This window comes from Mixophyes fleayi, chromosome 4 (genome assembly GCF_038048845.1).
Source record: "Mixophyes fleayi isolate aMixFle1 chromosome 4, aMixFle1.hap1, whole genome shotgun sequence".
In the NCBI taxonomy this organism is placed as follows: domain Eukaryota; kingdom Metazoa; phylum Chordata; class Amphibia; order Anura; family Limnodynastidae; genus Mixophyes; species Mixophyes fleayi.
In genome coordinates, this window is record NC_134405.1 from 126,301,470 (window position 1) to 126,324,759 (window position 23,290).

The window sequence follows — 23,290 nt, forward strand, 5'->3', positions numbered from 1 at the left end:
TGACCTGTTTCTGACGGATATGCCGGACGTATGGATGTTTTTGCAGGGGGTTCCCCCTATTTTCAGCCTGGAATCTGAATTTGGGTCTCAACATGCTCCAGGAAAACCCCCCTTTGAACCCTTACTGTCTGATGACCTAAAGTTTCTTATGTGGAAGGTCATGTTTCTGCAGGCCATTGCATCAGCCCGGAGAGTTTCGGAGCTAGGGGCCCTTTCATGTGGAGAACCATACCTGATTTTCCTTGATGATAGATCGATACTATGTACAGTGCCCTCCTTTCAGCCAAAAGTGCTTTCTGGTTTAAATTTAAACCAAGAAATCGTGGTTCCGGTGCACCAGGAATCTTCAACATCTTTCGGACCTGTTCCTTCAGAGTACCTTGATGTGGTCAGGGCCCTATGTATATTTGTCCAGCGGACTACAGGTCTTTAGGGTACTGACTCACTCTTTGTTCTTTTTGATCCCCATAAGCGGGCCTGGCCTGCTTCCAAGCAGTCCACAGCCAGATGTCTTACAGTTACGATCAAGAATACTTGCATTAATGTGAACCAACCTGTGCCTTCTTGCATTACTGCCCTTTCCACCCGCTTGGTGGGAGCCTCTTGGGCTGCGCGGAATGGGATCTCTGTTGACCAGCTCTGCCGGGCAGCTACCTGGTCCTTGGTCCACACATTTACAGCTTTGGACGTAGTTCTCTATGTGCCGGGCTGTCAGAGCGGTCCTTTCCTTAAGGGGGCTGCTTTTGTACGTCCCCATGGCAGTAGTGTCCCCCAGATTGTATGAAAGAGGAAAGAGGATTTTTGTACTTACGATAAATCCATTTCTCTGAATCCATCTGGGGGTCACTGAGTTCCCTCCCTTCTACTCTTCTGCTGTTTGGTTCTTGGTTGTCGACTCCCCTTCCTTGGGGTTTTAGAATTGCACTGAGGAGCTACAGGGGGTTGCAGAGGGGAGGGGTTTGTCAGCATGTTATAATTAACAAGTTAACTAGTTGAGTGCCAACTCCAAGCTCCCCTCATACAACCCATGGTAGCAGTGTCCCCATATGGAATCAGAGAAATGGAGTTATCGCAAGTATAAAAGTCCTCCTTTTTTTTTTTTTTTAAACTAAATTATAAAGTGTTGGAATTGTGGAGATGGGGGTTGCCGTCTTAATATTACTGCTTTACATTGTAGAGTATTATGCTGGATAAAAGACCTTACTGTAGACTGCAACAATGGCATATATAGCCCTTTTGAACTCTCTACGCCCTACTTATTGAAGAGCAGTAAATATAATCATAAAACATACATACTGTTTTAGGAATTCAGTTATTCCTTTCCTGTAAATGTTTTTAAAATAGCTAGATTTGAGTCTAAAATTCAAACACTGCTTCTGTGCATTCCTAAACCACTCTATACCACATTAAATTGAGATGTCATGTGTAATCACATTTTATCTTTCTCTTTGTAGGAGACTACACTGACATTGTTAACACTTTGTTTTCATTTAAAAAAATTAATCCAGATTCTTGTATTTGACTTTCTGCTAAATCACCACCTTGTGCTTCTCCCCTTTCCACTAGTTTTGGTTACCGGACACATTTGGATATTCTGCTCAGCTTCCACAGTTAATGAAGGGTTGTGGGATCCATCGCTTCCTCACTCAGAAACTTAGCTGGAGTCTGGTCAATGCTTTTCCTGTAAGTCAGCTGTGGAGGATGGTGCTTTTTGTCTGATCTTTTGTTGCCCTACAGCATAATTGTGCACGCTTAGTAAACCAATTATTAATCATTGTTGAGCTACAAACTTGTGCAGATATGTCCATTAGGCTGACTCATGTATACACATGCCTCCATTATGTTTTTTAGAAGTTTCCATGTATGCAGGATTGCAGTCCATGATAGAACTGTACATGCCAGCAAAAGTACAAATATCAAGTCCTGCCCACTATCAGTTGTTAGACCATCATCTTAATTACAACTTTTACATTTTGACCCTAAAATACTACTGTTGTAGCCTCATTTATGTCTTAAATATGTCATGAAAATATGGTCTCTTTGGGGCTGTCTTTATTTCATATGTCATAGTTGTACATTTAAATCTGTGTATTATATTTGTTTTGCTCACATATATAAGTGCGTTAACCCATTTAACGTGCACTTGGATGATACTAAATGTTTCACATTGAAAGTAATGACTGATCCCGAACAACGGAATCTCATGTAAAAATCAAGTAGTTTTTATGCTATCTGGGAACCCACTTAACAGGGAGAACACCCTCTAAATGTGCAGTCTCCACATCTTCATTACAATATTATGAGCCACAGTATAAAATGTATTTTTTCCATTTGACCCTGATGACATAAATTTTTCTGCTATGGGCCCTCAAAAGGAGAAACAGCATTTCTCCTACTTCTCTAAAATGTTCTGTATTCAGAAGTTCATTTTGTATCGAAAAATACTACTAATTCCACCATATGCCCAAAAACAAATGCATGTGTACATATAGTATAAGGCATACATTGGTATTATCTCAGTTCCTATGTTGCTGCTTTTGAAGCATAAATGTCTTACAGCATATAGACTCTTTTGTGCTTTGTAGACACTTTAGTGCACAATAGAATTTATTTTCTCCATGTCTTTGTATGTAGCATCATACCTTTCACTGGGCCGGCATTGATGGCTCAAAAGTCCTGACTCACTTCCCTCCAGGGGACTCGTATGGAATGAAGGGCACAGTGGAAGAGGTGAGAAATTTCATTGTAACCAGTGTCTGATTGGGGCATGAAGGGCCCACAGGGGAATACAATGGTAGAGGCGTAACCAAACCATTAGAGGGGGTGTGGTAAGCTCACGAAGGAGAGCTAGCACCATAGTGTAGTATATAACGAATGCAGTGTGTATATACTACAAAGAGGGCACAGTCTTGGCTTCCTTAGATTGGGCAGAACAGTCACCAAAAATTGGGATTGTCCCACTAGAATCAGAACATTTGACAGACTGTCCTGCTCTCTACTACCAGCTCTTGTCACTTTCACCATCTTTGGCTCCTGGTTTCTTTAGTTGTGACTTGTCTAGATCCTGAAATGTTGGGGGCCCTATTTGGAAAAAATAAATGTACATTTAGAAAACTCCAACAAGGCCCGGCGTTAAATCAATAGCACCCACGATTAATAATTAGGCCTTTCTCCAGCCCCATCATTAAAATAATAGTATTCCCATTTAATAAATAGATCTATATCCCTCCAACCAACCCCAACATTAAAGTAATGGTATTCCCATTAAATAAATAAACTTATTTCCCACCCTCCAAACAGCCCCGGCAATAAATTAATAGTACTTACGTGCAACCATCACTGCCATTAAATAATTCAAATTCACATTTAATAAATAGATCTCATTCTCCTCAAACTCACCCCCACATTCAATCAATAGCCCCCAAACCAACCCATCTTAAATTAATAGTCTCCACTATTAAATTAAATTTCCCCATCACCCCACAAACAAAATAGCACATATTCATTATCCACCACCTACCTCACACACACATATTACATTGCCAAAAGCCCTCTGTGCTGTCACACACACATTGCCACAAGTCCCATTTGCCATCACACACAATTACTTTGCCACAAGCCTCCTTTGCCATCACACACACACAGCATTGCCACAAGCCCCCTTTGTCGTCACACACTCATTACATTGCCACAAGCCCCCTCTGCCATCACACACACACACACACACTACACTACATTACCATAAGCCCCCTGTGCCATCACACACACACACACACACACTACGCTGTCACAAACCACCTGGCCATCACGAACACATACACACATACACACACACACATTACATAGCCACAAGCCCCCTGTGCTATCACACACACACTACATTGCCACAAGCCCCCTTTGCAATCATACACACATTGCATTACCACAAGCCCCCTTTGCCATCACACACACACACCACCCTGCTACGGGAAAGGGGCGGGCCTTCAGACAATGGGGATTTCCCTAGTGTCCCGGTGAGACAGTCCGACCCTGATAGTATCTGTCAGTAGTTAATTTTGTGTTTGTTCTGCCTTATAGTTTCCATACATAAATAATATCAATGAGTACTAATTGCATGAAAGGGCAGGCTATCTGAAGTAACTATTCTAATAATAACACAGCTGGGTTTACCTGTTAAACCCCACTGTATTTCATTCTGAATTGTAATTATTTAAACATTTTATAAAGTTTCTTTTGGGTACAGGAACTCTTAAACCATAATATTGAACAGATTACATTTTATGCAGTTCTCTATAAAGTATAAAATGTATAGTAAAGCTAAGAAAAAATGGCTGACTTGTATCAAGTGAGTCTGAGTCTGAAAAAATACAATCTTATTACAGTCTGAAAAATGCTAAATAATATTCTTTGTTTTATAGATCTAAATACATGCAGAGGATTTACTCAATATTTACATGCACAAGCAGATTCACAGTGCAGGGTCCATACAAATAGTTGTAGATCCACAATGTTAAATTCATAGAACAGACCAGCACAAGTATTGTAATGATTGAAAATGTATTTAATGACACAAAGAAAATGTTCCAAAGTTATGCCCGACGACCATTTCAAGTGGTGTCTCTGACTGAAGAAAGTCACTGATTGAAACAGTCGCTGGGCATGACGATGTAACTTTTTCGTGCAGAGATTTCTTTAATGTCCATGAAATTTATCATAGGCCTATGGGTAAAGACACATTTCCCTATCTGAACTGTCGCTTAATCCTTCTTAATCCCAATCCCTCTGCACAACACCTTTTTCTTTCACTTAATTGTACTTCACAATGTTTCAGATGCTTAAAACTGTGAGGAACAACAGGGATAAAGGTCGCGTTAACTGCAGTATTTTCCTCTATGGCTATGGTGATGGAGGCGGAGGTCCAACTGAGAAGATGTTGGGAAGGTTTAGAAGGATGAAGGACACAGATGGTTTGCCCAAGTCAGTACACGTCATTAAAACAAGCTCTGGGGAAAAAAACACTACTAGCAAGTCATTAACTAACTGTTAAGTAAAAAGTGCTAGTGTTCACCGAATCATAGTACAAATAAATTAAATTATGACAGAGTAGGGATTTAAAAGGGCATTAACAAAAGATCTCCCTAAATTGCCATTTCATGTTTTTTATATTACAGAGTACAACTCTCTACTCCTGATAATTTTTTTTCTTCCTTGGAGTCAGACACATCTCAGCTCTGTACCTGGGTGGGAGAACTGTTTCTTGAGCTGCATAATGGCACATACACAACTCAAGCACAGGTACTTCAATATTGTTGTATATCGGTATACAATCAAGTTCTTTGTGGTTTGCTTTTTAGTTCACAACATTGCATTGGATTAAGCTAAAAAAACAAGTGTTAAACATCACATCACATTCCAAAAGTACTTAACAGGTCAGTGGTAATACAATATTTTAATCTGCTCTGTGGGGAGTGTTTAATAGATCTATACTAAGATGGTGCTGTTTACAGTTCCCAGCAGCTAAAGAAAATAAAGGCAAATAATATTTGCATATAAAATACTGCTGCTTCTCTCTACTGTGGTGTAATAAATTATTGTACTCTACTTATAAAGAGTCACTGAGATTAAAATCCCATATATCTTGAGCAATGCATTATATGTTTTCTCTGCGTTATTTCTGACTGAGCCCCCATATCCAGGGTGCTGCAGAAATGTATTGTGTAACCTGCTGTGGTCACATTATTAGAAGACATGAATTGATTCTCCCTGCACCAGGCCTAAAATATTATTTGTTCTTTAGATCAAGAAAGGGAACCGGCAGTGTGAGCAGTTACTGCATGATGTGGAAATCCTCAGCTCCATTGCCCTGGCCCATGATAAGAGTTTCATTTACCCAGCTAATAAGCTTCAGCATCTGTGGAGGTATTGTAAACTGTTTTTGGGCAAGCAGATTTTCTTTAGTTTAAGTATATAGTTGACCTGTCCCAAATACTCCTTTTTCTACAGAAAACAATAGAACTATCTGTATACAGTACAGTATTAACAAAGCAGCATGAAAGCTATTTATTTGCAGTGAAAACCACACCATACAACACATACACTTTTTTAATATGCAAAACTCTAAACTGTATTCTAATGTAGCCTTGCTGATAGCAGCTGGGGAGCCATAGTCTCAATGTTCCCTCAAGTGGGAGCGACCTGTGCTAAATAACGAGCGTGGCTTCATTTAGGGTGTCATTTTTTTCCATTAAAGGATAGTATAATTTGGAATATAGCTATGTTCCTAGGCAACATATATAGCTACATATATGTTATACATAATAATATTATACCTAGGTTACATATGTAGCTACAGTGTTTCCTCATTACAACCAATTGCCAATTACCAGGCATACATTGCACAGAAATACTGGCAATCCCCCCCCCCCCCCCCTCCGTGCCAACCTTACATTGTACAGAGATACCAGACCTCCAGCCACGCTTTTACACCCTGTGCCAGCTATACATTGCACAGACACTAGAGCTCCACCTCCTCTCTTCATCCCCAGTGCCAGTCATACATTGCACAGATATACCAGAGCTCCACCCTCCTTTACAACCAGTGCCAGAAATACATTGCACAGAGATACCAGAGCTCCACCCTCCTTTACACCCAGTGCCAGCAATACATTGCACAGATACCAGAACTCCACTCCCTCCTTTCATCCCCAGTCGCAGCTATACATTTCACAGAGATACCAGAGCTCCACCCTCCTTTACACCCAGTGCCAGCAATACATTGCAGAGATACCAGAGCTCCACTCCCTCCTTTCATCCCCAGTGCCAGCCATACATTTCACAGAGATACCAGAGCTCCAACCCCCTTTACACCCAGTGCCAGAAATACATTGCACAGAGATACCAGAGCTCCAGTCACCCCTTTACACCCAGTGCCTGCAATACATTGCACAGATATACCAGAGCTCCACCCCCCTTTACACCCAGGGCCAGCCATACATTGCACAGATATCAGAGTCCCCCTTCCTTTATCGCCAGTGCCAGTCATGCGATCACGGATCTAATTGAATATGCCTCTAAGAGTTGTGGGGAACAATTGATACATAAAGTGGTAGGATAGCAATTGTAGCTGGAAATGCAGATATGTGACTGGCATTGGTGACTGGCATTTCTGCATTTTCTTACTAGAGGTCTAGTATGGTTACTTAGTGCTTAGTGCTATGTTGCCATAGTGAGGTGTGGATTCTTTTGGATCAGTGCACATTTGCTTTGAAAATGGTTGCACTCCACATCCCTTTGAGGGAAGATTAGTTGCCAATTAGAGCACACTGTAAGATGGAATCAAGAACCTCTTAAGAGCCACAGGTCTCTTGCTTATAACTGCTCAGTAAATATTTTCATATAGAAAGTTTGTAGATTAAGAAAAAAAAATAGTGTTTATTTATTTACTTATTTATTTATTACCTGCTACCTTATTTACTATTTGATATGCTCTGAATGGTGTGGTTACCCATGTTTGCGGCCCAAACCATAGGTTAAGAACCTGTATTCTTAAGGATCGTTATGCAGTCTAATGGTTAGCAGTCCCCTGATCCTTTTTTAGTGAAGACTGCATGTAATCAATCATTTTCTATGTTTGGGAGACCAAGCCCTTCTAGTGCTTTCCAGATCTATGCATGACGTTTTAGCACACAAACATCATTCCTTAAACATGCTATGTGTGCTATATATCACTCATGGATGTTATTACTCTAATATGGCCTTAGTGATATGTATGATTTTACTTCAGCTTATAATGTCTTCGTCTGTCCTACTCTCAAGGTTACTCCTGTTGAATCAGTTTCATGATGTATTACCAGGGAGCTGTATCCAGCAGGTGGTTGAGGATGCAATTAGGTACTTTGAAGGTAAGAGAACTCCTGTTTTGTTTCATTTTTGTAAACACTATCTTAATTTATACCTCTAATTTTTTGTTCTAGAGTGTACTGTATGTGTATAGTCTATACACATTGCAATGTAAGTGGGACTCTTTTTAGGAGAAATCTATTAAGAAGTCACAGAACAGGCACAGGGGGAACCGGATGAGGCAAGGGGGTGGGCGAGTTGAGAGCGAGTGGCGGGGTTATGTGGATGGTTGGTATGCTTTGAGGAAGAGGTGGGTTTTCAGCGCACGTTTGAAGGATCACAGAGTAGGAGAGAGGCGGATGGAACAAGGGAGTTCATTCCAGTGAAGGGGGGCATCGCGGGAAAAGTCTTGGATTCTGGAGTGGGAAGAGGTGATGAGAGTTGAGGAGAGGCGTCGATCATTGGCCGAGCGCAGGGAGTGGGCAGGGGTGTGAATGGAGTTGGAAAGAGCCTTGTAAGTGGTGGTGAGGAGTTTGAAAAGGATTCTGTAGGGGAAGGGGAGCCAGTGTAAGGCAAGGCAGAGAGGGAAGGCAGAGGAGGAGCGGCGTGAGAGGAAGAGGAGTCTCGCAGCCGCATTGAGTATAGAGCGGAGGGGGGAGAGATGGGAGTGGGGGAGGCCGGTGAGGAGGAGATTGCAGTAATCCAGGCGGGAGATGATGAGTGCGTGGATGATAGTCTTAGTGGCATCCTGAGAGAGAAAGGGACGAATGCGGGCGATGTTGCGTAGTTGGAAGCGACAGGCTTGGGCAAGGGCATGAATATGGGGGGCAAAGGAGAGAGAGGAGTCGAGGGTGACACCCAGGCAGCGGAGTTGGGTGACAGAGGAGATTGTGGTGTTGTTGACGACTATAGAGAGGTCATGGTGGGAAGGGAGTCTGGACGGAGGAAAGACAATGAGTTCTGTCTTAGAGATATTGATTTTGAGAAAACGCTTGGACATCCAGGATGAGATGGCGGAGAGGCAGTCAGATACACGAGAGAGGAGGGTGGGAGAAAGATCAGGAGAAGAGGTGTAGAGTTGAATGTCATCAGCATAAAGGTGATATTAAAGACCGAAGGAGGAGATGAGAGCACCAAGGGGAGAAGAGTAGAGGGCCGAGGACGGAGCCCTGAGGGACTCCTACAGGGAGAGGGTAGGGGGAGGAGGAAGAGCCGGAAGACGTGGATACAGAGAAGGAGCGGTTAGCAAGGTATGAGGTGAACCAGGCGTGGACAGATCCGGAGAGGCCGAAAGAGAGAAGAGTTTGCAGCAGGAGGGGTTGGTCCACTGTGTCAAAGGCTGCAGAGAGGTCAAGGAGGATTAGTAGGGAGAAGTGACCCTTGGATTTGGCCGATAGAAGGTCATTAGTAACCTTGGCCAGTGCAGTTTCGGTGGAGTGAAGAGGACGGTAGCCGGATTGGAAGGGGTCAAGGAGGGAAAAGGCAGAGAGGTGCCTGGTTAGGCGGCTGCAGACAATCCGCTCAAGTAATTTGGAGGCAAAGGGGAGCAGTGAGATGGGGCGATAGTTAGCGAGAGAGCTGGGGTCAAGATTGGGTTTTCTGAGTATGGGAGAGATAAGAGCGTGTTTAAAGGAGGAGGGGACTGCACCAGAGGAGAGTGATAAGTTGAAGAGGTGAGCAAGGTAGGAGCAGACAGTGGGAGAAAGAGAGCGAAGGAGGTGGGAGGGGATGGGATCGAGAGGACAGGTAGAGGGAGGAGAAGAAAGAATGAGGGAGATAACTTCTTCCCCTGTTGTGGGGCAAAAGGAGCACCAGAGTTGATTGTTGGCGGGAGGTGAGGCGATGAGGGTGGCGGGAGAAGGGGAGGAGGAGATGTTCAGTCTGATGGCCTCAATTTTGGAAGAGAAAAATGTGGCAAAGTCAGAAGCGGAGAGGGAGGGCGGGACGGGTGAGGGAGGGAGAGAGAGGAGGGAGTTGAAGGTGGCAAAGAGGCGGCGGGGGTTGGAGGATTGTGAAGAAATGAGGGACTTGAAGAAGGATTGTTTAGCGAGGGAGAGGGCAGAGCAGAAAGAGGAAAGAATGAATTTAAAGTGAAGGAAGTCGGCCAGGGAGCGAGATTTCCTCCAGAGGCGTTCAGCAGTGCGAGAGCACTTTTGGAGGAAGCGGGTGAGTTTGGAGTGCCAGGGATGGGGAATGAGGCAGCGTCTGCGGATAGCGGAGGCCGGGGCAACAGCACCAAGGGCAGTAGTGAGGGAGAGGTTGTAAAGAGAGGACGCCTCGTCAGGACAGGCCAGGGAAGGAAGAGGTGATAGTAGAGTTTCAAGAGAGGAGGTGAAAGAGGAAGAGTCAATAGCATCAAGGTTGCGCCTAGTGAGGGTGGCTTTAGGCGAGGCGGGAGCTGGGGAGGACGACAGATTGAAGGAGAGGAGATGGTGGTCAGAGAGTGGGAAGGGAGAGTTAGAGAAGTCAGAGAGATCACAGAGATGAGAGAAGACAAGGTCGAGGGAGTGACCAAGACCGGTGGGGGAAGAGGTCCACTGAGTGAGGCCAAGAGAGGAGGAAAGGGCGAGAAGTTTGATGGTGGCGGGGTCGGAACGGTTGTCAATGGGGATGTTAAAGTCGCCAAGTATGATGGAGGGGAGGTCAGAGGCGAGGTAGTGGGGGAGCCAGGCAGCGAAGTTGTCGAGGAAGAGGGACGGGGGGACGTTAGATGACGGAGACACGGAGGTGGATAGGGGAGAAGAGACGGATGGAGTGAACTTTGAAGGAGAGGGAAGGTAAAGTAGGAATTGCCCGAAAAGTACAGTTAGGGGACAGGAGGAGGCCCACTCCACCTCCTGGGCGCTCATCCGGTCTGGTGGAGTAAGTGAAGGAGAGACCCCCGTAGGAGAGAGCAGCAGGCGAGGCAGTGTCAGAAGAAGTAAGCCAGGTTTCAGTGATGGCAAGAAGATTTAGAGAGTTGGAGATGAAGAGGTCATGGACGGAGGATAGTTTGTTACGGATGGACCTGGAGTTCCAGAGGGTACATGAGAAAGGGAGGATGGGAGCAGGGGAGATGCGGATGAGATTGTCGGGGTTGGAGGAGCGAGGGGGAGGGTGAGAGGTGGGGTGGTGAGAGTTGGGCAAGAGAGGATAGGTATGAGAAATGAGCGGGGCTGCATTGTACAGAGCATGATCAAAGGCAGTGGCGAAAACAATATGAAATGCAGTTAAATGCAATGCAATAAAATTTAATATAAAGTGCAGATGCAATGACATGAAATGAAATAAGAAAATGAAAAATGGGATGAAATGGAAAAAAAGCGAATAAAAATTACAGTGCGAATAATATAAGATAAAATATTAAGATAAGATGCAAAGCAATAAGAAAAACATAAGATAAAATGGAATACACTACAATACGATAAAATAAATCGAAGTAACGATAAAATCGAAGTCATAAAATGAAATAAATCAAAGTAATAGGATTAAACAGCGGGCTGCAGAGAGCCGGTACCAGGTGTGAGGAACGGGAGAGTCCCGGTTGGAGAGTCCAGAGGGTCCCGGTTGGAGAGTCCAGAGGCCGGGGAAGGGGAGTGCAGGGCTAATCACCTCAGGTCGTTGTAGTCGTCAGTGTAGTGTAGACCAGAGATCAGGAACAGGCAGCGGGAGACGTGGCAAGGCTGCCCGCAGGACGAAGACAAGGCGACATGAGATGAGATGGCGGCAGACCAGGCGGCGGGTGTCCAAAGGAAATGGCCGGCAGACCAGGCGGGGGAGACACGAGGAGAGGCAGCAGGAGATAGCAGTCCAGAGATCGGGGAAGGTGAGTGCAGGTCCGATCACCACAGAGATCAGGAGCAGGCAGCGGGAGACCAGCAGGCAGCGTTGCCAACAGGGACAGGAAGACCAGGTGGCGGATGTCCTGGCTGACCAGGAGGCAGGGAGACCCAGGCAGCTCAGGCGGATCGGGGACAGCAGGCGGCGGTCAGCCACGTGTTCAGGGGGTAGACAGTAGGAGACAGCAGGCGGACCAGGCACCGGGAGACACGAGGCGGATCCAGTTAGCAGATGGCATGCACCCTCACCGAAGAAAGCGGAGCACGGCCCGCATCGGGCAGCTTGGACGGAACGGGGGTCCGAGCAGGGGAGCCAGAGAAGGAGCAGACTCGAGCGGGACACAACCAAAGCCAGGGGCGGCTGGAGGCGTCACACTGGAGCACCGGAGGTAAGAAACCAGGGGGGTAGTAGGCCCAAGCCACGGCCTGTGGTAGTGGAGGCAGCGGCGGTCAGTGGTGGGCATATGGATGGATGGGGCAGACGAGGTTAGTGGAGGGCAGCATTACCCAGATTGGGATGTGTCTCTGCAATATATGGCTAACAATGGGGATGTGTCTCTGCAATATATGGCCACCAATTGGGATGTGTCTCTGCAATATATGGCCAGCAATTGGGATGTGTCTCTGCAACATATGGCCAGCAATGGGGATGTGTCTTTGTAATATATGGCCAGCAATGGGGATGTCTCTCTGCAATATATGGCTATCAATGGGAATGTATCTCTGTAATACTTTTTATGGATAGAAATAGAAATATACACCGATCAACCTCAACATTAAAACCAGTGACAAGTGAAGTGAATAACATTGATTATCTTGTTACAATGGAACCTGTCAAGGGGTGGGATATAATAGGCAGCAAGTGATCAGTCAGTTCTTGAAGGTAATGTGTTGGAAGCAGTAAAATGGGCAATAGTAAGAAACTGAGCGACTTTGGCAAGGGACAAATTTGGATGGATAGAAGACTGGGTCAGAGCATCTCCAAAAGGGCAGGTCTTGTGTGGTATTCCGGGTATGCAGTGGCTAGTACCTAACCAAAAGTGATGAAGGAAGGACAAACAGGGAACCGGCAACAGCATGGAGAGAGCGAAGGCTAGCCCGTCTGGTCCTATCTCACAGAAGAGCTACTATAGCACAAATTGCTGAAACATTTAATGCTGACTATAATAGAAAGATGTCAGAACAGAGTGCATCACACCTTGCTGTGTAGCTACAGACCGTTCAGAGTGACGTTGTTGACCCCTTTCCACCGCCGAAAGTGACTGCAATGGGCACAGAAATAGACCATACAGCAATGGAAGAAGATGGCCTGCTCTAATGAATCACATTTTCTTGTATATAGTGTGGACGGTTGGGTGCGCGTATGTCATTTACATGAGGAAGAGATGGTGCCAGGATGCATTATGGGAAGAAGGCAAGCCGGTGTAGGCAGTTTAATGCTCTTGCCAATGTCCTGCTTGGAAACCTTTGGTCTTGCTATTTCATGTAGATGTTACTTTGACATGTACCACCTACCTTAACATTGTTGGAAACAGGATGAATCCCGTTCTTGGCTACGGTATTCCCTGATGGCAGTGGCCTCTTTTAGTAGGATAATGCACCCTACCACACTGCAGAAATTGTTGAGGAATGGTTTGAGAAACATGACAAAAGTTCAAGGTGTTGACTTGGCCTCCAAATTCCCCAGGTCTCAATCCGATCTGAGGGATGTCTTGAAAAACAAGTCAGAGCCATAGAGGCTCCACCTTGCAACTTACAGGACTTAAAGGATCTGCTGCTAATGTCTTTGTGCCAGTTACCACAGGACACCTTTAGAACTCTTGTGGAGTCTATGCTGCGATGCGTCAGAGCAGTTTTAGTGACATGAGGGGTACCTACACAATATTAAGCAGGAGGTTTTAATGCTGTGATTGATCGGTATATGTCTGCAATATATGATTTGCAATGGGGATGTACCTCTCTGCAATATATGACTATGGGGATGTATCCCTACAAATTGGGGTGGTTAACAGCAGTGTGTGGCTGAAAATGGAGGATGTCCCCACAGCACACATTAGAGCAGGCCTGTCCAACCTGCGGCCCTTCAGATGTTGTGAAACTACAAGTCCCAGAATGCCCTTCCAGCTATCAACAGGTTGTCTACTGGCAAAGCATGCTGGGGCTTGTAGTTTCACAACACCTGGACAGGCCTGCATTAGAGGATCAAGCTATAAACATAGGATAGAAATGTGGCTATTCATTCTTTAATTATTGTGTGCAGTGGGGAAGACTTGCTGGGTTCAATGATTTTGGTCATATGCATTTTGGAAAATGGCAGTCATTGATATGTATAATGAGATTATTTTTGGGGGAAAACATTAAGGCACAGTCCAAATAAAGACATACGCATTGCAGAGGTGGTTCGGACACTTGACCATTACACCAACAGGGTGTCACCGCCGACGGGGACTATAGCAGCGGCATGTCCGTCCTCAGCCCAGACATGCCGCTCTTTCCCTATTTGGGCAAGCCATTTCCTACAGCTTGCCCACCGTTACAGGACTTCAGCATTTGCCTGTCTTGCCCAAGCTCTCCTGCATCAGAAGTCTGGTCTGGTTTCCTTTGTTTCTTAACAACAATCCACAGCAGTTCTGAGCATGTGCAGAACTTTCTCATTCACACTGAAAGTTTCCTGCTGAGGTCATCAAGATGTGCCTATTGTCACTATAAAAGGGATCCTCTGTCATATAGACTTTGCTAGATGATTGTGTTAAGAGCCAGCCCAAATATGGCATGCGACTGAAGAACCGTCCATAGGTGACGCATGCCAAGTTTCAGAAAATGAGAAAAAAAAAATGACAAATTAGGAATAATCTAAAGTTTAAAATCTCGCGTTTTTTTTCCACTTCCTGTTTTACAGAAGTCATCGTTTTTCTTTTTTTGGGGGAGAACATACCGTATTTCCCCATGTATAAGACGCACCTTTTTCGCAAAAATTTTGGGTCCAAAACCTGGGTGCGTCTTATACAGGGGTAGCGATACAGGGGCAGCGGAGGGGGGGCGGGGGGTGATCCAGTAGGAGGGGGACAGGCAGCGTGTCAGCGCGATCCAGCAGGCGAGGACAGTCAGTGGGGATGCAGAAGGCAGAGTGTCAGCGTGATCCAGCAGGCGGGGACAGGCAGCGGGGATGCAGAAGGAGGCAGAGTGTCAGCGCGATCCAGCAGGTGGGGACAGTCAGCGGGGATGCAGAAAGCAGAGTGTCAGCGTGATCCAGCAGGTGGGGACAGTCAGCGGGGATGCGGAAGGCAGAGTGTCAGCGCGATCCAGCAGGCGGGGGACAGGCAGCGGGGATGCAGAAGGAGGCAGAGTGTCAGCGCGATCCAGCAGGCGGGGACAGTCAGCGGGGATGCAGAAGGCAGAGTGTCAGCGCGATCCAGCAGGCGGGGACAGGCAGCGGGGATGCAGAAGGAGGCAGAGTGTCAGCGCGATACAGCATGCGGGGGACAGGCAGCGGGGATGCAGAAGGCAGAGTGTCAGCACGATCCAGCAGGCGGGGACAGTCAGCGGGGATGCAGAAGGCAGAGTGTCAGCGGGGATCCAGCAGGCAAGGACAGCTACCGTAATATTTTTTTTCCAAATTTCAGGGCCAAAAGTAAGGTGCGTCTTATACATGGGAGCGCCTTATACATGGGGAAATACGGTAACTCAGTGTACAGGAGGTTTAAAGACTTGGGGTTTGTTTTATTAGAAAGCTATTATGACTGAGGAGTGCCTTTTGAGGGTTTAAAATTTTGAGAAAGTTATATTTTTTTTTTACAATTTAGTAAAATATGCCCCATTTTAAAGAGAGAGGATTTCATAACGTTGCACATGTCAGTTAGAGGTGTGAGCTGGGTGTACTCAGACTGGCTTCACGTGAAAGCAGAAACATGGCTGAGTCTCTGGCTAAGAGATTTTCATCTCTGAGCTGATGAAATTACCCACATTCTCTAGCCACGGAGGCTGGTTAGTTATTTTGGGGATATGGGAGGGGCACCCTATAGTACTATTAGCCCAGCCACTGCTCTCAATTGAGAGTTTAATCTCTCCCTGAGACAGCTGTTAGTGAATCCATTGTAAACCTCCCACCCTTCAGTGACATCAGTTAATTTATTCACTGCACTTACCTGGGAGCGCAAAATTCAAAAGTGCTTTGTGGTACTTGTACTGATCACTCTCAGTGGTGATAACAGCGTAAGGCATCTGGACATTAGCATCTGACATGTCCCTCTTTACAAGTGACATGTACTGGAGAGAAGCTGCAGATAATCTATACACACCCACTTCTCATTGCCTGCTGTGGGCTGTGTTTTACTCATTGGTTCGTCAGCAGAATGTAGTGTTTTCACACACACACTGCTCTTTCCCAGTGTTGTGCTGTACTGCTGTGTGAGAACTCTGCTGCTGAAACCATGGAGGTTTAACTCACAGCTAATCTGACAGTCCGTTTCATCACTTCCTGTCTTGGAGGACTTTTCTGTCAGCATCTCTGTAAAAGTCTGTCTGCTTTTACTAGTGACCAGTATCAACAAGGACTCAAGTTTGAGGACTGGGGAGGTGTTTACAGTGCTGCTGGTAGGATGCACATAAGCACAATGTGGTACATACTGCACCACGCCTCCACTGACTGCCATAACATGCATGCATACATACTGCCCGCCGCCACTGACTGCCAGAACATGCATGCATACATACTGCACGCCTCCACTGACTGCCAGAACATGCATGCATACATACTGCCTGCCGCCACTGACTGCCAGAACATGCATGCATACATACTGCCTGCCGCCACTGACTGCCAGAACATGCATGCATACATACTGCACGCCGCCACTGACTGACAAAACATGCATGCATACATACTGCCTGCCGCCACTGACTGCCAGAACATGCATGCATACATACTGCACGCCGCCACTGACTGCCAGAACATGCATGCATACATACTGCCTGCCGCCACTGACTGCCAGAACATGCATGCATACATACTGCACGCCGCCACTGACTGCCAGAACATGCATGCATACATACTGCACGCCTCCACTGACTGCCAGACATACATACATACATACATACATACATGCATACTGCACCCCACCACTGTCTGTCACAAGAAACACACGGCACCCTATCACAGCCTGCCATAACAAACATACGTACATGCTGCACTCTATCACTGCCTGCCAAAACATACTTGCATACATACTGCACCATATTGCTGCCTGCAAGAACATACATTCAGCACCCAATCACTTCCTGCCAGAACATATACCTACATATATTCTGTACCCCACCACTGTCTGCCACAACAGACAGACAGACCCTGCCACTGTCTGGCAGAACATACATACTGGATCAATGGCTGCCAGAACATACATACATGTGTGACATGTGACAAAAGCTGGTGCGCAGGGAGTGACATTTGAAAGATTCGTTAGTGCAAAGGGGGTGACAAGTGAAAATAGAGCTGGTGAGAATGGGGTGTCAAGTGAGAGACACTGGTACACAGGAGGTAACATGAGATTAAAGCTGGTGCAAACGGCGGTGATATGTGCATGCGGTTACAAAACTGGTGGGCAGTTGGGGATATGTGAAAAAAAGACATGCACTGGAAATGGAGGAAGCTAGGTTTAGAGGAAAAATTACTTTATCAAAACAGTAAGGGACAGGTGGGATAGGCATCTAACAGAGGTGGTAGAGGCTAATATAGTAGAGCAATGTAAACACTCTTGTTTATTAGGAATTAAGAAGAACCACTTGGCCCATCTAGTTTCCACTATTTTTAACTGCTGTGAAATTCTAAGGTCATGAATTTATTATCAATATTTTCACTTTACAAAAAGCCATGAAATTCCATAGACAAAAAACCTTACGGTTTAACATGTCCAATTAAGGTTCCTTATACAAAATCTACTATGTATGAATACGATTGAAACTCTTCAACTCAAACTGCAAAAAGCAATGAAATTACAACAATTAAGGCAGAAACATTAATGGACGTGTTCCTTTGCCCAATACAGACACAGTATGCCATCACATCCTGCGGTTAGCTGCAGATTCAGCACGATCATGGAGTGAGATTGCTGTCACTCACAAAATGGTGGAGCTGCTAATTCACAGATTTGTGTGTTCACTGGAATACACACGTACAGTAGTATTACATTTTCTTAGTTTACCTTTATCGTAGTTTAGGGTCTCTGTGTCTTAGGGACAGTAGAATAACTTCATAAAAAAAACTACAAAATAATATATTTGAAATACATTTAAATGGTAGAGAAGCTTCTGCTTAGTTTGGTTATCAGTGAGCAAAGTTTGCCATTACATTCCCTTACAAGGCCTGAGCTGACTGGTAGGTTAATTGGCCACTAACAAATTGACCCTAGTCCGTCTGTGTGTTTGTCTGTCTGTGTGTGTGTGTATTAGGGAGTTTAGACTGTAAGCCCCAATGGGGCAGGGACTGATGTGAGTAAGATCTTTGTACAGCGCTGCGGAATTAGTGGCGCTATATAAATAAATGGTGATGGTGATGATGACTGTTAACAACAATTCAAGGATACATAAAGCCAACAAGACTTAACTAATAAAATATTTCCCGGTAAACTGCTCAGTAGTGTAAACTGAACGCACAGAGAGCACCAGAACAAAGCTGCAAGGGGTATATACATGAAATAAGAATATGTTCCCACAGCAAAATAAAAATTAAAACTAGTTTATTTTAATGTAATAATAAAGGATATCGAATGTATTTATTAATAAAGTAAAAACTTCATGCAAATGGATTGCCAACAATACAAAGTATTTTAAACGTGCAGCGAGTGCTCAAATCCGCATATACAGATAGATACAGATGTTATAATTGCTCAGAGAAAATAAAGGAAACAAAATTAGTCCAGCTCTGGTAAAAATGAAAGGTCCTCAATTGGATAAGGTCGTATTGCAGAAGTAACCAGCTGGTTTACCAAATCCTCAGTTAATAAGAGTACTGATGCTCAAACTTCAGTTATGCACTTGTAAATACTAAATCCTCAATATGAGGTTCTGTTCAGCCAAATGTCTGTACATTCACAAACCAGGCTCTAGTATGTAGCTCCAAACTTGCATACACACTTCTATAAATTACCATCCATAAATCAGGACTAAGAGGGATGACTGTGGGGATTATCATCTGTGTATTCCAGTGAACACACAAATCTGTGAATTAGCAGCTCCACCGTTTTGTGAATGACTGCAATCTCACTCCATGATAGTGCTGAATCTGCAGCTAACCACAGGATGTGATGGCATACCATGTATGAATTGTGCAAGCAACACGACCATTAATGCTTCTGCCTTAATTGTTGTAATTTCATTGCTTTTTGCAGTTTGAGTTGAAGAGTTTCAATCGTATTCATACATTGTAGATTGTGTATAAAGAACCTTAATTGGACATGTTAAACCGTAAGGTGTTTTGCTTATGGAATATATATATATATATATATATATATATATATATATATATATATATATATAGAATGAGAGAGAGATATGTATATTCCCATGTTTGCTGGTACCATATTTTTCCCATGAACGGACAGTTTTTCAGAGATATATTTATTTTTTTACAGAAATCCGAACAGAAGGAGCAATACTTCTCAGTGGCAGTATACAGACATTGCTGAAAACAGTTTTCCTGACCCAGCCTACAACTAGTCACTCCTTCACAGTAATAAACACTCTGCCTTGGGAGCGCACAGAGGTTATTTCTATCCCGGGACCAACAGGAGAACAGAACTTGGGTACATTCTTAAAAATAAGTACCGTCATTTATTTATGGTTATGTAACAAATGTGAAAAAATGTGCATTTATTTTGACATACACAATGTAGTAGAGTATGTGTGCCTTTACAATAGTAGTATATCATTAAAAATGACATAATGTTTTGGTGTGGGGCATGTGTAGACGCAGGTGCGCTTGACTAGGATCAGACAATGTTATTATTATCAACCTTCCGTCTTCAGCTGATAAAACCTCCTGTTGTCAGTTCATCACAATGTTGAAAGTATTTCAAGAGATGAGTGTACTGAACCTTTAAGAGGCAGTGTATGGTTTTACCTTGTGATTCGGGGAGTGAGGGCTATATGTGAGAGGTTTAGCATTATGATGTGAGGAGTAGAATGGAAGCAAGCCAGTGTGTGATACAGTAAAAGGAGCAGTGTCTTACCTACGGGCGGTAGGCATGAGAGGGAGTGGGAGAGGGACCTGGGCCCCCCCCCAGAGGAGGACTACTGGGAAATCATAAGGGATCAAGTTGCCACCAGCTCTATTTCCACTTTGGTGAAGGAGAACGCATACAAAGTATACTATAGGTGGTACTACACCCCTGACAAACTCACTAAAATGTTCCCCTCTAGTTCTCCATTATGTTGGCGGGGTTATGGCCAGATGGGCTCCTTTTGGCATATCTGGTGGTCCTGCCCTAAAATATCCTCCTTTTGGGATCGAGTTAGGGCCCTCCTCTCCTCCCTCCTTCCATGCCCTGTCCGGAAAGACCCATGGTCTTTTCTTCTCTGTTACCCTTTGATTGATGATGATAGACAGTCTGCAAAATTGGCTTCCAATGTCCTTGCAGCTGCGCGATGCCTAGTAGCTAAGTCTTGGAAACAAGCTAACCCCCCACTATGGCGGCCCTGCGATCCTATATCTGGTTTATTGCTCGGATGGAACAGATTACATACCACCTACATGATAAGGGTGATAAATTTCACCAGGTTTGGGCTCCTTGGCTTTACTTATAACCCCTTACCTCCTGTACCAACTCCTTCCCCATAAAAAGACTCCCCAGGTTCATAGGTGGCCTGACTCTGGACTCTCGATGCTGTTTCCCTCCCCGGAGCATCTAAGTAGTAATCACCTCTGAAACTTTTATTGCCCCTCTTTTATTTATTTGTTTCTCTTCTTAAAAAGGAAAGAAAGGGATAAGGAACTGTGTGGATAATTGGGAAGTATGTTCTCTTTTTCTTTCAATCTCGGTGGCGACCAGTGCCCCCCCCCCCTCCCCCACATTATATTGTTATAAAATGTTATAGTGTCTTGAGTGTTCTAGATAACAATTGTATACTTACCTGCCTGTTTATTGACAACCTCTGGCTATTTTATAGATTTGCTACTCAAACATTTTCAGCTTCCTTGACTTATGCCCGTCACATGTACCGTTCTCTGTTTTTGTCTCTTGCCCTGCAAATGTACTAATTGTTGATTCTTATGTGTACATGATTGCTATTTTTCAAAATAAATAGTTTAAAAAAAAAAAAAAAAAAAGGAGCAGTGTCCTCCAACAGAACCTATCAGTGATTTGAAGCATTGTGTTGTCAAGCATACCTCTATGTAAAAACTCATTATTTTATTTTATTTTATTTTTGTAAGAGATCAAGGAAAGAAAGAAGAAAGTTCTTGACTTGGTGACTTTTTAAAAACCATAGCTTACATGACTAACTTATTGTAAAGTTTCAAGCAGAAATGATTTTCCTACTTTGTAATCTGTGTTACAGAGTACAGATAATGTATAAACTCATTCTGGCTGTAGGATCTAGTATTTTGGTTTATGCTTAATTTTTAGAGACTGTTGAATTTCAGGGAGTTCACCAGGACGCCCGGAAGAGTAGGCCATCCTCCCTGATCCCACCTCTCCTTCTTCTAAAGAGGGCAATTTGTGTCTTCAGGCTTACTGCACTTGCCTTTTGGCTTTTGGGTAGACAAGCATGAAAACACACATAATACACTGCAGCATGACCCAACAACACTGAAGCAAAATTTGATATATTAAATGACATGGCAGTGCTATATTCAAGAATTGACGACAACATACACTATCAGAGACACTCACTTTACATTTAAGTATATATTTAAATATTTAAGTACATGTGACACAAACACACATTGATTTTTTTCTTTTCCTCCCTTGCTGTCCCCTTCAGCCTCTCCTTTTCTGTCCACTGCAGGAACGGTGAATGTGTTTTACCATTACTCTTACTAAAACACAGACATGGAAACTGTCTACGTTCAGTGAAAGTAAACTTGAGTGTGAGAGAACAAATTTAAGGGTTTATATAAGGAACTGGCACCATGTACACTCTTTCAGGTTGCATCTAAATGTCTGTTACTGGTGCCTTCATATGGTCACTTACGTCAAACTATTAAACGTATAATTTATACAGGGGGACACATATCATATACAGTATTTATATCAGCTTATAATGGTATCTACATTATACTGTATATGTGTCATCCCTAATATCTTTCTTTCAGGACTAGTGAGAGTACCCAGTATGGGCTATGTTGTGCTGCCCGAACATGTGAGTCCCCTTCATCCTGTCACAGTTGTTTTGCAGGTATGTATGGAACCAGTACCTTAAATGTTCTTTAAACGTTCTAAGACAGTGCTCAATGATTTAACTATTCTGATTTCAAATGCAATATGAACAGAATGGAGTGCTTAATTAACTTACTATGAACTGTGGTTTTGGACTATGCAGCTCACACCCGACTGTTATGCCCTAAATGCCACATGTGTATGTTTGTGTTACCTGGAAAAGAGGCTGGAATCCTCTATAGGGAGAGCAAACTGCTGTTTGTGAGCTGGACATTTGTTGTTTTTCCACAAAGAGGGATTGTCAAATGTATGAGAGACAACCAGGCCAGGATTTATTTTGTTTTATCGTGTTTCCCTCTTTTTCATAAAACTAACTGATGCTAGTTGTACCATAACATGGGCTGCTGTGACACTTTTTATAGCTGTTGTGTGGAAAAGTGCCCCATCTACCCCAGGAGATGGCGTCTGTACCCTGATGGCATGACAATGTATGTAAGATAATAGTATCTTTTCAGATATTATTATTTTTCTTCTTATATACTTGTTTTTTTTTGTTTTGTTTTTTTGGCCTTTTATAGACTCACTCACTTTGACTCATTGCCATTCTCTAATGGCTAACTACCTGCATGTAGCGGAGGGAAATTTCAGTTGCATTCTAATATAAAATTGCTTATATATAAAGATGGTCCCAACCATTGTGCTTTGGTGGGATGGAAATCTAGTTATAAGTGTTCTACTCTGTTTAACACATATCCTGCTAGAAAAATCTTTGGGTTTAAGGGTGCTTATATGGGCTTACTACATGCCTAACATGCTTAGCCTGTGCTCTTGTTATAGCAATTTGAATGGCTGTCAAGGTAGGTAGATTTGCTCTTTCTGAACGCTATGTTTGTATTTATTGACATTTTGTTGAATGAATGCTGTTTTATGGTACGTCAAATATTTGGGAATGTGTCAATATCTATTGACATTGTGTTCACGATAGAGATCAATGACCCTATTTTGACAACTGTTCAAGCTGCAATGACCCCAATATAGGCTGAAGGTTCCGCTAGCACGTTGCCCATGTGCATTAATACTTAATGGGAGAATGACAAGTCTACATACCTTTCCAAAGTGGCATTCTAATAATATCATAATTATGCAAAATGCGTTCATAATATTCATCTTTATTAAATACACTTTGAATGATGATTTGAAATTCAATTTTAAGAAAAACAGATTTGGACAAATATTTCGTACCTTAGGCACTTTTGTTTACATATC

The 23,290-nt window shown here is 43.8% G+C and overlaps 1 protein-coding gene across 1 annotated transcript in view; it reads left to right on the top strand.

Moving 5' to 3' along the window:
• MAN2C1 (mannosidase alpha class 2C member 1) overlaps positions 1-23,290 on the top strand; it is a 75,517-nt gene that overhangs the window by 21,563 nt on the left and 30,664 nt on the right. Inside the window, exons 10-17 of the mRNA XM_075208169.1 lie at positions 1,567-1,683; positions 2,635-2,730; positions 4,832-4,977; positions 5,172-5,295; positions 5,798-5,919; positions 7,816-7,901; positions 19,280-19,450; positions 21,961-22,043. Of these exons, the coding sequence (XP_075064270.1) occupies positions 1,567-1,683; positions 2,635-2,730; positions 4,832-4,977; positions 5,172-5,295; positions 5,798-5,919; positions 7,816-7,901; positions 19,280-19,450; positions 21,961-22,043 (945 nt within the window). The remainder of the gene's footprint in view (positions 1-1,566; positions 1,684-2,634; positions 2,731-4,831; positions 4,978-5,171; positions 5,296-5,797; positions 5,920-7,815; positions 7,902-19,279; positions 19,451-21,960; positions 22,044-23,290) is intronic.